The sequence below is a fragment of the Crinia signifera genome, chromosome 3 (genome assembly GCF_055691185.1).
Source record: "Crinia signifera chromosome 3, ASM5569118v1, whole genome shotgun sequence".
Lineage (NCBI taxonomy): Eukaryota > Metazoa > Chordata > Amphibia > Anura > Myobatrachidae > Crinia > Crinia signifera.
Window position 1 is genome coordinate 294,687,081 of NC_139219.1, and position 13,248 is coordinate 294,700,328.

The 13,248-nt window shown below is 43.1% G+C and overlaps 1 protein-coding gene across 1 annotated transcript in view; it reads left to right on the forward strand.

Moving 5' to 3' along the window:
- The window catches only part of TPO (thyroid peroxidase), a 76,461-nt gene that overhangs the window by 11,912 nt on the left and 51,301 nt on the right, over positions 1–13,248 (forward strand). The window contains exons 3-4 of the mRNA XM_083174797.1: positions 1,356–1,486; positions 2,920–3,052. Coding sequence (XP_083030923.1) covers positions 1,356–1,486; positions 2,920–3,052 — 264 coding nt within the window. The remainder of the gene's footprint in view (positions 1–1,355; positions 1,487–2,919; positions 3,053–13,248) is intronic.

A 13,248-nucleotide genomic window follows, 5' to 3' on the forward strand; every position in this document is an offset into this window, starting at 1 on the left:
ACAGTACAAATGATTTCTATATACTGCATTTGGCTCAGGATGTAATTAACTATATATTAGATAATCAGTCATATCTATTATATATATATACATATATATATATATATATATATATATATATATATAGATATATATAGATATATACACACACACACACACACACACACACACATACACTAGTAAGCAGGCTTGAAGCAAATGCTTCGAAAGCTAGTCTGCTACCTTGTCATTGCCTCTTTGTTTGTGCATGTGTGAGAGAGAATGAGTTGTAGTTTCACTCACGGCCAACAGATGGCAATGTTTTGGAGACACACCATCAGATGCTAATGGCTAATCTGATTAGTGTGTGACACACACACTAATCATCCCACTCAAAGCAAATGCTTCAAAAGCTAGTAAGGTAGCTAATGTGAGAGTGAGAAAGAAGTGTAGTTTCACTTGCTGCCAACAGTGTTTAGGTGACACACAGACACTAGACATATATATAAATGATGATTATTCATATATACATACAAACAGGACGATGCACTCATATATCAGCAGATATATCGATATATTGGCCAGCTTCTGGGCTGCAGGGACAATGCAATATGCCTGTGAAGGGTGCTGTTGAAAGACATATACGGGGTACACACCCACCAATGTGCCTATAATATATCGGACAGTGTGCACCCATCCTAATTGGGAGATGTATCAAACATTGGAGAGATGTTTGAGATATCTCTCCAATGTTTGATATATCTGAGTGCCTGGGTGGTGGGAATGACTGTGCAGTGGTAGGTCCCGGGCGGCAGATCAGGTAGTGGCAGGTGCCTGGGAAGCACTGAGCGGCAGGTGCTGGGTGGCCAGCGGCAGCAGAATGTCCAAAAGACAGACCGGCCATTGATTGGCTGAGAGAACACTCTCAGCCAATAAGTGGTCACCCAGATGGGCTGGCTGATAGAGTAATCTCTTTTTTTTTTACTCTGCTGCTGCCCTCGGCACCTGCCGCTCAGCGCTTCCTGGCACCCGACACTGCCTGCTCAGCAGGTTTTTTTTGTTTTTTTTAAATCTCCGATTTGTCACATGAAAAAATGGCACAACAAGTGCCAAATGGTAAGGGACCCTCCCGGGGAGCTGTAGAGGGAGCTCAGGGGAAATTGGGCCTGACTTGTCATTAGGACAAGTCAGACTAGTGTATGGGGGCCTTAAACCTTTTTTGTAAATTAGAGGTAATGCAATTAAATCATCATTAATTTCCTTTCTCTCGCCCTTTTAATAAGGGACCATGTAGTACACAGCATGATATAATTATCGAAACACATTTTTCCAAACAAAGTTTTTGTTTAATAATACACTTACTCTTGTTTTCTCAGGGGTTTAGACCAAAAATTCAAAAGAACAACTGTTTTAGAACAAGAAAATAAAATACATTTAAGAACTGAAAATAAAATGATGACGCAAGCTCTGGGAAATGACACCAAAAAAACACCTATGCAGCCAAATGGTAATTATTTTCATTATTTGATTATAATGTTCAACAATTATCTGGTTTTTAAAGCACAATTTAACAACTTTCATACAATGGCTGACTGGGGAATAATTTGTTTAAGTTGCTATTGTGCTTGGGAACACATGTCAGGTCACAAACTGTAAAGATAATTGAATTTTTGTAAACAACATGAAATTAGGTAATTGCAGTATATTTTAAGGCAAATGACAGTTTGAAATGTTTCTATTATGAGTAAATGTACACAACGATGGTAAATGCACACTACCTATTTTTGTTAAACTTTATACAGGTTGAGTATCCCTTATCCAAAATGCTTGATACCAGAAGTATTTTGGATAACAGATTATTCTGTAATTTGGAATATTTTTAGATTTGAATGATGTATCTTGAGGTATCTTACATTTATGTTGTATAAACACATTAAACACATGAAATGCAGACACATATATTTATTATTAAGCCTGCTTCGATATCTAGTTGTGATTGCCTCTGTGTTTGTGCATGTGTGAGAGAGAAAGAGATGTAGTTTCACTCATTGCCAATGGATGGCAGTGTATCGGAGACACACAGACACACAATCAGACACTAGTATACACATGGATATATATATATATATCCAATTTCTGATATAGAGACGCACGCACTCTCCACTTTATCAAAGGAAGAGCATTTTGATAAAAGAATGCAGCCCTATATACCTGCAATCCGTGCACCCTGTCAACATTCTCTACCTGCATCCTAGTAAGCAGCAATGTAGTAAATGTCCTTCAGCATGCTGATTGGTTGATGGCTGGATCAATCAACCAATCAGAGTGCTGATATATATTCACTGTATGGAAGCATATGAAGAGATGGTGCAGGCCTCAGGATAAGTTATTATTGTCTTAAATTGAGTCTTGTGAATGAGTGATTAGGGGTCCAGTACAGGGCAACAATGCTGTTAAATTTGCCCTGACTGCCCTGACTGCACCAGATGATAAATCATAAGTATAATGTATTTTGCACTGGCTTACCTACTGTAGCTTCACTTTTCTACAGATATACTGTTATATAATGTAAGTAGGTAATCTGGAGTCATTTACTCATAGTTTGATATTTGTCACACCAAGCCTTTAAAATCTGTAATGCCACCAACTTTGATCTGTTATACTGCAAACCACATACTTAACCTAAAGGAACGTATTTAATGTCCAGTGTAATGTTCCACCTGTATCCATGACATTGTCAAGCTTTCTAGACTGGGACATGGTACAGTAACAAGTGGCTGGGATATTGGTCCATAATTCTTACAGTCCCAGGAATATTGACATTGATGGTATAATAAACTATCTTGTTTGGCATGTAAGTATAGCTACAAATACTGCTGATCTGACAAATAAATGAGCACAATCATTATTTATAAGGAATATATTTTTTTTAATTTTCAGAGATGACATCTTCTTACGTCCTCAGTATAGCTGCAAACATAACTGGCTGTATCCCCCAATATAATCCAGCACCCTGTGCAAACAGCTGCCTGGCGCTCAAGTACAGACACATCACAGGAGCCTGCAACAACAGGTAAACAATTATAATTATTTTTGTCAGAATTAATTTTGTTTACATTATTAAAAAGAGGTAATATCAGTAAAATAAAATAAAACAAAAAAAAAATAATAGATTCTAAAAAAAATATTGCCAAAGGTGTTTGCACACTTAAAACAGAAGTAGCCTAATTATTGTCCTTTCTCTTAATCCATTTGCCCTTTGAAGTACTTTATATTATTATTATTATTATTATTATTATTATTATTATTATTATTATTATTATTATTATCATCTTTTTTCTATAAGGCACCACTGGTGTTTCATAGTGCCAAACAACTGCATAAAATTAACTACAGGACATAAAATTCTAGGACAGTGCAGACACCATATAAATATACAAATGTACATAGAGGGTGATTCAGACCAGCTCATAGTGAGCTGAATTCAGTTCCCCAGCAAATGGTGGGGGTACACCATACAATTATTTTTTGCCCCTGTAGCCGTATGCTAGTGGGTGTGTAAGCATGCTAATGCGGGGATTCAGCCGGCGTTTACCTGCTTGCTGGCCTGCAAATATTTACTGCCTAGCAAGACGGTCTGAATCAGGCCCATAATTACAGTGTGGGTTGACATAATAACATAGAGAAGACAAAGGCAAGATGGCCTTGTTCATATACAGTAACTACCGTATTTGGCGGCATATAAGACAACTGGGCATATAAGACGACCCCTCAACATTTCCACTCAAAATATAGAATTTGTTATAGACTCGCCGTATAAGACTACCCCCTCTTCCGCACACCTTCCACATACCAAATAAAATGTAAAAGAACATCAGATTTGATTTCAACATGTTAATTTATATTATACCGTATTATACCGGTATTACATGAGTGCCATTAGTATTAGTGCCATTACAGTACCTGTCATTGTCACAATTGTACGGCCGCAGCGCGACCGCAGCACCTCCGGCCTGCCCCTGCATCTCCCTGTGACCGATACTAGTGCGCAAGTGCGCATGTGTGAGCTCTGCGTAGACAAGGGGTGGGCTGGAGCGCCACTGCTTCCCGCCGAGCAGAACAGGCCGGTCATGCCGAAAAGGCTGGCACCCCTGTCTCGCTGCTGATGCTCGCCGCAGCCATGCTGATGACCCGCCGCGGCCACGCTGATGACCCACCGCGGCCACGCTGGATACCGCGCGATACTGGATGGTATGTAGAATGAGGTGCGCGGGCATCGGGAGGCCACTATGGGCAGCTATGTCTATCCCAACTGAAGTGCACCCGGCGTATAAGACGACCCTCCCACTTGGAGGCATGTTTTTCAGGGGAAAAAAGTTGTCTTATATGCCGGCAAATACGGTATATACAGTAAGACTGGAAAGTTAGGAGGAAGTGCAGCAAACTGCAATAGAATGAAAAACAATATATTAAGGTCACATTTAAAGGCTGAGGAGGATGAAAGCATCGCACAGCCATGTCAGCATGGTGGTGGGGAGCGGATTCCCAGCCCCTCTCCGCTTCAGGGAGATGGGAAAGGCAAGTGGGGGGTTCGGGCAGCTACGTGGGAAGGATGGAGGAGCAGCAGGGAGCCAGTGAAGGGCGGCGGGGGGTCTGACAGAACGGGACGTGCAAGCATTTTGTGCGTGCAAGCTACTTTCTGGTGGCTGGTGATAGAATCACCAGGAGCAGCTCCGATGTGATCCACATACACAAGACTAAGGAACATCAGGCTTAAGGGTAGCACTATGGCTACGCAGGTTTGACAAGTTAGTAGTGAATCAGGCGCCATGTTTCTGAACATAAGAGCTTGAAAGCTGACATCTGATACATGCCCTAAAAATGCCCACAAAATGAGTTTTTGCAACCACTCTCTCCATTAACTCTCCCATATGGTTCCTTCCTGTCCATCATTTTGTGGCTAAACCTTGATTGTGAGCAGCCACACAGCTGCGAATGCGGAATGCGACTGTGGCACATGCGCAATCTGCTGATGATCACTCTGTAGTATGGAACGCCGGCTTTTCATGCATCTCTGAATAAGGCCCATAATGCATGGCAGATTCACTCCACCAAATGCTCGCATTGGTTGTAGTTTGTACAATGAGATCCTTCAGCGTTTACCATTTATTTGACAAAATACAATTTTGCAGCGATCTACAGTATTTAGGGTTTTCAGACCATCTTTATAAATAAGGCTAGGCAAAATTTGGGGGGTGGTATGCAGAGGGTGTGATGAATTATGTCTGTGCTCACTTGAGAGGGGTGCAAAGGTAAGTGAAGTCTTAAAGAGAATATGTCTTCTCCAGCCATGTTGCACCTCAAGAAGAAGATTCCAATTTAGAAGTGTTGATGAGGAAGTCAACTATTATTTTAAACCCTTCCACTTTTAAGAGAAGCGGATTTAGGGCAATTATGAAAAAAGTTGTTGTGTTATTATTGTTGATGCTCAATAAGGCAGTTGGATCATAATTTAGCATATTACGTATAAGATATAGAGTATTGCAGGGGGGAAAATGGATGGTTGGATGTTACCTGAGCACAAGTGGTACTGTAATTGGACAGTGTTTATTATAGATGAATATATGTTGAAGAATTTAATTCTTACCATATACACATATCTATTGGCAGGTGCTCAATTAGTTTAGTAATACCATTCAGGTGCATGGGAGGAGGAGTAATACTTAGTAAGTAACAATACATTGTTTCCCCCAGCTCACTGAATGGTATTAGTAACCAGTCTAGAACACTACATGATAATAGAATTCAGAGATATTGGTATATTTGCACAAATTTATGTGTAAGCCCCCAAGTCGCAGTCAAGGCTTCTCCGTATATTGGGGGTCCCTAGTGCTATATTTAGGTGCAGGATGCGGCACCCCAAAAACCAGCACAAGCCAGAAAGCCCAGAGTAGCACACCAGTGAAAATACTAAAGTGTTAATAGGGATTAGTGATAAGAAGCCAAAGTTATATATAGATAGTGAGAGAGAGAGAGAGAAAATAAATAAAAAATGAAACGTAACTTTCTTTAATATTAAAGAAAGTGTTAGTGAGATAGTGCAAAGTGTTAATAGGGGTGTCGTACAGGGTTCCGTCAATCGGGATCCTGACAGTCATTAGCCCAATGTCGGGATCCCGACTGGCAGTGCTCGCCACGCTGGGGGCATGGTGGCTCACTACGCTCCCCACCTATTCTATTCTCCCTCTATGGTGGGTCATGGACCCCCACGAGGGAGAATAGCCAGTGGCCATCGGGAACCCGTGCGTCGGTATTTTAACAGTCAGGATCCCGGCGTTGGGTAAATGACTGTCAGGATCCCGACTATCGGGACCCCGTCCGGCACCCGTTAATAGAATGTAAAGGTGTGCCACACTAGAGCCACCAAGCCAAACCAGTCCAGGGGCACCGCACCCCACATCAAACGTCTCTTGGAAAAAAATCAGGGAAATCTTCAGTTTGCTTCTGCTCAGATTGGAAGAAACTCCTTTAGAAATTAGGGGCGAGATTTATTGTGTTGACCGTTTTTCCGAAAATGCGATTTTTGCTCAAATCGCCCTGTATCGCCGTTTTTTTAAATCACATTTTTTCCCAGAAATCGCATATTTAATGAGGTGTGTATTCCGGCATGAAAAGTGCGAGAAATTGCGATGTAAGGCGATTTTCGGGATGTCCCAGCGCAACACAGGCTGAGAGCGTGATTGGGCGATGTGTCTCCATGGAGACGCATAGCTCAGCCCTGATTGGCTGAGCTATGCGTCTCCATGGAGACACATAAGCCGGAGACGCTCTCAGCCTGTGTCGCGCTGGGACAGCGCGACAGAAGCTGTTAGCTGCATCGGAGAAAGCCGGTTCAGGCCGCTGTCAGTGCGGGCTGTCCGGCTCTGCTGCTGAGAGACCAGCGCTGGATCCTGGATCGGTATGTATAGCGGTGTAAAAGTGAGGTGTGTGGATGTGTGTGTATGTAATAAAGTTTTACTTTTCTGTGCGTGTGCTTTATTTTAACATTCTTTTTACAGGTGGACTACAAGTCCCAGCGGGCCCATTAATGCCCCGCATGCTGGTACTTGTGGTTCTCCAAGTCCCAGCATGCGGGGGAGGTCTGCTGGCACTTGTATTTCTCCTGTATTAAGCAATGTTAGGAATGTGAATTTAACCCTATCAGGCCGGCGTCCAATGGCCAGGGACGCCGGTGACAGCCCCGGGCTTCAGCCCTGGACGGGTGAAGCCTGGGGGGGGGACCCCTTTATTGGGGGGGTCCCCACTCCTCCAGGTACCCCGTCCAAGGCTGACCAGCCACGGTGCTCATGGTATGGCCGGGGGACCTTATGTAAAAAGTGTCCCCCGGCTGTTGCATGGCACTGCGGGCTGTTGGAGCCCGGTGCTGGTTTAAAAATACGGGGGACCCCCAGATTTTTTGTCCCCCGTATTTTTGGAACCAGGACCGGTCCAAGAGTCCGGGGCTGGTTTCAGAAATACGGGGGACCCTACGCTTTTTGTCCCCCGGATTTTTGGAACCAGGTCCGGCTCAATGAGCCCGGGGCTGGTTATGTACAGGAGGGGGGACCTCACGCCAATTTTTTTTATTACTTTTACACATATTTTACCAAAGAACCATACACAGATCACAATGATCTGTGCATGGTTCTGACAAAATCGCCATGTTTCTGACAAAATCGCCAGTCAGGATCAGGTCTATTTTTTTTTTAACTTTAGACCATTTTTTTTGGCGATTTCCAAATTCGCATCTCATTAAAAAATGCGAATTGTATATTTTTCAATGGGGAAAACATCTGATGCGAATTCTGCTGTTAAAAAAAATCGCACTTTCAGAAAGTGCGATTTCGCGGCAAAAAGTGCAATTTATGCCGCAAATCGCCACCCATTAAGTAGTCGATTTGGTAAAAAAATGAAAAAACGGCCGTTTTTGCGATAAAAATCGCCAAAAACCCAACATCGATCTCTAATAAATGTCACCCTAGATCTCTTACTGACAGATTGGCGGCAAGCAGTGGGATAATGATAAATTTGAGTTTTTAGCACCTAAAACAACTTTTTTTTATCTACCTGGGCTGTCCCAACCCCATATCTACTGGGAGACAGTTACTTGGAAGTGAGATTTATTAGTGCCCAGCAACAAGAAAGTTAAAACCCCAGGGCTTGTGATGTTAGTGCAGTAACTAATGTAGAGAAGTAAAATATGACTGAGGCGCGCACCTTTATTATTGGTGACATTTCCCACAGCAAGAATACTGAAGCTTTTTAAAAAAAAGAGATGATGTTGCCCAAAGCAACCAATCAGATTCTGTCTTCTCTATTTCATCCTTGAAAATAATAGACAGATTTTTATTGGTTGCTACGGGCAACGTCAACTCTTCATTTTTACAGACAATGTGTAGGTCGACATTCAACAGAGGTTGACACCAAAAGATCAATAAGCACCAAGTCTGCATTGACAAAAGGTCAACACACTCAGTTAGTTAACGTGGCAATGGTCAGCACATGTTGACATGAGTTTCTGAAGATTTTTTTTTTTTTCATTGACTTTTTCCTATGATTGCTTCAGAATTCCAAGATATTTAATTGACCAAATAATTACGAAAATGATTAAACATGAACTCCAACTGTGAGTGGTAAAGTGGGCCAAGTGCAGCAAGGGGGCGCAGTCCTCTAAAGTGTTGACACCCAAAAAGTTTTTAAAAAAGCATGTCGACCTTTTCACACGTCTACCTTTTTTGTGTCGAGCCACCGAACCCGAAGCGTGGCGAGCGCAGCGAGCCCCGCGAAGGGACACGGATTATTTCACATGTATTCCTTTTCCCCCCCGTGGGGCTCGCCACACTTGCCACGCTTCGGGCTCGTATTCCGCGTGCGCTCGCCACGCTTCGGGTTCGGTGTCTCTCTGCGCTCGTCACACTATCTAAAATCAACTGCACGCCGACGTGGATAGTGGGGGTATGAAAAGGTCAGAGGGCGCATACCGCCACCCCTCGCGGGCTCGCTGCACTCGCCACGCTTCGGGTTGGCGTTGATAGTGGGGTGGCATTGCCAATGGGGGTGCATTTAACATTGAAAGCACCCATCAGGGTGCTTGTACAATTAAAAATCGCATCTCATCGCATGCCATTTGCTGGCTTGCAATGCTATGCGATATTTCATTGTACAAGCACTCCTGTTAATTTAACATGAATATCGCATCGCACACCACTAAGTATGGAATGCGATGGACGCCGTGCTAGGAAACAAGTACCAAAAACTCATGTCAACCTTTTCCATGTCGAACTTTTGAGAATGTCAACCTCTTTAATGTGTCGACATATGATCTGTCAACCAATAGTGGTTAAACTATTGACTGTCGACCTATTTATTGTTGACCAGCGGACCACATCCAGCGCCCTCAGACAATGTTGTCCTACTGGGGTTTTGTCCTGGGGGCCAGTCCATGCCTGTACTGTACCGTAGCACAGGGTTGCCTTCCTGACCCTCTCCTTCAGGGAGAAAATGTTCTGTTCCTAGACTTCCAGGTCATGTATGATTGCCGACACCTGTGGGGAGCTGGTTAATTGATAAGAAAGGTGGTTTACTATGGTGATGGCAATCATACATTACCAGGGAAGTCCAGGAACAGAATATTATCTCCCTGAAGGAGAGGGTCAGGTAGGCAACCATGCTGTAGCATAGTTGTCCTTTAAACTTATTTTAGCTTTTTATTTTTGAAGATGAGTAAAGACAAACTTTTACAAGCAATACATTTGTTTGAGTAATTAGCAGAACTGATACCAACTTCCACAATAGCTCATCTATTATGCATGGACTCTGCTAGTTATGAAAGGCATTACTCAGCAACTCATAATGACATTGTTAAACAACAGGGTAATTTGTTAATAGTGGTCTTACACGTTGCTACAACATTGCACAGACTCATTTGTGATTGTTTCAGAATTACAAGATCTGTAATTGACCAAATAATTCTGAAAATTATTAAAACATGAAAAATTAATCATTTTAATCTGTTTTTAAACATTTTTTCTATATAAACAATATCAATCAATTCTGCAACTGTGAATTTGCTGGAATGTAGGTAATTTCTCCAGCCATTAATCTATAATTAATATGTTTCATGTAATAGAATCATTGTATTGTGTTTAATAAAAATAAATAGATGATACTTACAAATTAGATCATTTACAAATCCAATAAGCGTGTAATTTAGTTAAATGAACTTGCATTATAATGGATTTACCGGAGAGTGGTTAAGGCGGTAAGAGGACACTTGTTGCTAAGTGCACCAACTATACACCGATAACACGGACGCCCTGGAGACCGGTTTGCAAATTTAGTTTAACTTTCATTACTTGCAACTTTGAATAACAACAGATTGAGGAATATATTACTCCCAGTGCTCAGCAGGTGGAAGATATTATGCGCCATTAGGTCAGCAGGAAAACTAAAATAGAAGCACCAATGTCAAATACAAATGTCAAATTCAGATTGCAAAACTCTTTAGACTGTCCAAGAGACACCTGAATATGAGAGAGCTCTTTTCCTGTATCCTTCCCAGTGGCGTAACAATAGCCCCACAGACCCCGGAGTGGCGGGGAAGTGCTGAGTAAGTGTGGGCACAGGGGGTCTGCGGGGCTATCGCTGCGCTGACCTGTTTTACCCTTCTGCTTGCAGCCGCAGCTGTCATTGCTGGGTTTGTTGCCGGGACCCAAAGTCTGCGGTCCCGGCACTCCTCCTGGCTTCGGCTGCTATTGAAAAAGAGCCATCACAAAATGTCCGCCCACTTACAGCAGAACGTTTTTGAGGATGTTAGAGGAGGTGGCAGCGGCCTCCTCTAGCATCCTTAGAAACAGTCTGCTTTTAGGGGCAGCCATTTTGTGAGGGTCATTTTCATTAGCGACAGCGGCAGTAACCGGCAATCGGAGGTATAAGTCAGGGTTTGGGGGGTTTAAATTTACTGGGGGGGTGTAATTTTCAGGCGGGAGGGTTACTCCACTCATCACTTCTTGAACCCGCAATTAGGAGTAGGGATAGGCACATACCTCCCAACATGACACATTCCAGGAGGGACACAATGCTCTTTTTCTGGACTTCCCTCTTAATTTATGAATACCATCATGGTTAATGGATAAGAAAGGTTAATGGATAAGAAAGGTTGTTTCCACACAGGTGATGGTAATCATAAATAAAGAGGGAAGTCCAGGAAAAGAGCATTTTGACCCTCCTGGAGGTATGTGAGTGGGTTCAGATTTTGGGAATCTGAATACACCTCCAATCCGCGTACAGACCCAAACACTGTTCGGAGATTCCCACCCAGACTCAGAGATCAAAACGTCATCATCCTGAGTTGGATCTCATGAGATCCGGACTCTATGTAAATCCCACGCTGGCGCCGTCATCTTCATTTTGGCACTGGAGAGGGTAGTGGGTGGATGTGCTCTGGGGCTGTGGTGGCCTGTGGTGATCTGTGCAGGTCTGTGGTGGTGGCGACCTGCTTTATAAGTTCAGTCCTGTGCTGCTGGTGTCCTGTGCTGCCTACTGCTAGTGCTGCTGCTGGTTTCCTGTGTTGTTCCATAAGTGCTGAATGATATTGCTGCAGTTAAAGTCCAGTCCAGTGAAACTGATGCAGAAGTCCAGCCCAGTGAAACTGATGCAGAGGTCCAGTCCAGTCCAATACTGCTGCATAACTTCAGTCCAGTGGTACTGCCAGTAAAGTCCATTGATACAGCCATTCAATTCCATTGATCCTGCCTTTAAAGCCCAGTGGTACTGCCCTTAAAGTCCACGTTGTACTGCCATTAAAGTCCAGTGGTACTGCTGTTCAAGTCCAGTGGTACTTCATTTAAAGTCCAGTGGTACTGCTGTTAAAGTCCAGTGGTACTGCTGTTAAAGTCCAGTGGTACTGCCGTTCAGGGGTGGATCCATGATAAAATAACAGGGGGGCCCCATGATAAAAAAGGGTTTAGGTGGGGGAGGGGCGGTGTTAGTGGTGCCAGTGTACATTCTAAGAGAGCGGCAGAGAGAGGGTGGGAATGGAATTAAAAATAGGCCCTGGCATTTAAAGTACGCAGGCCCACCATAGCGACAAAAGTGAAGGATGTAGTTGTGCGCGCACTGAAGGCACGCTCCAGAAAAGGGTGTGTGGCCACTCAACAGGGGGCGTGTCTTTGAGTGTAGTGTACAACACCATATACAACTTCTACACATTATGCAACAAAATACTAGACCCCATTATACTTGCCCCTTACACATGATGCCAAATGTAATGAGCCAAAATTCATATAATGCCACATGGATTGAGCCAAAATTCAAATAATGCCACATGGATTGTGTCAAAATTCACATAATGCCACATGGATTGAGCCAAAATTTACATAATGCCAAATGGATTGAGCCAAAATTCACATAATGCCACATGGATTGTGTCCAAATTCACATAATGCCACACGGATTGAGCCAAATTCATAAAATGCCACACGGATTGAGCCAAAATTCACATAATGCCACACGGATTGAGACAAAATTCACATAATGCCACACGGATTGAAACAAAATTCACATAATGCCACACGGATTGAGCCAAAATTCACATAATGCCACATGGATTGAGCAAAAAATTCACATAATGCCACACAGATTGAGCCAGAATTCACATAATGCCATACAGATTAAGGCAAAATTTACAATATGCTTCATAAACAGGGACATTGTCCACCAAAGGCACGCATTAAACATTTACACCATAATGTCCATTGCATGTTAAGATACACGCCATTATGTCCATTATGTATTATGCCAAACACCATAATGCTTATTAAAAATTATGCTACATAAGTGCTGCTTATCTACATGCTCATTGCCAAGGGTTCCATGTTCGTTGCCAGAGGTTCCATGCTCATTGCCATGCGGGATTACATGCTCATTGCCAAGGGGGAATAGATGCTCACAGTAAATGGGGGACAGCTGCCGATAGGCAGAAGTGATAGCCACTGACAGTGGCAGAGCCTGGCTGTATTCAGAGCACTGCAGGTCCCAGCTATTTGAAATAATACCCCTTTCACACCAGAAAATGCATTCCCAGGTTGGCCCCTTTTACACCAGCCTAGTCCATGCATTTTCTGGTGTGAGGGGGAGAGAAAACCACCCCTCCCCCCCTTTAACCAGTAATCTCATTTAACCGGCTATATCTTCAGAACCACCTGACCCATTTACATGAGACAAGTATTA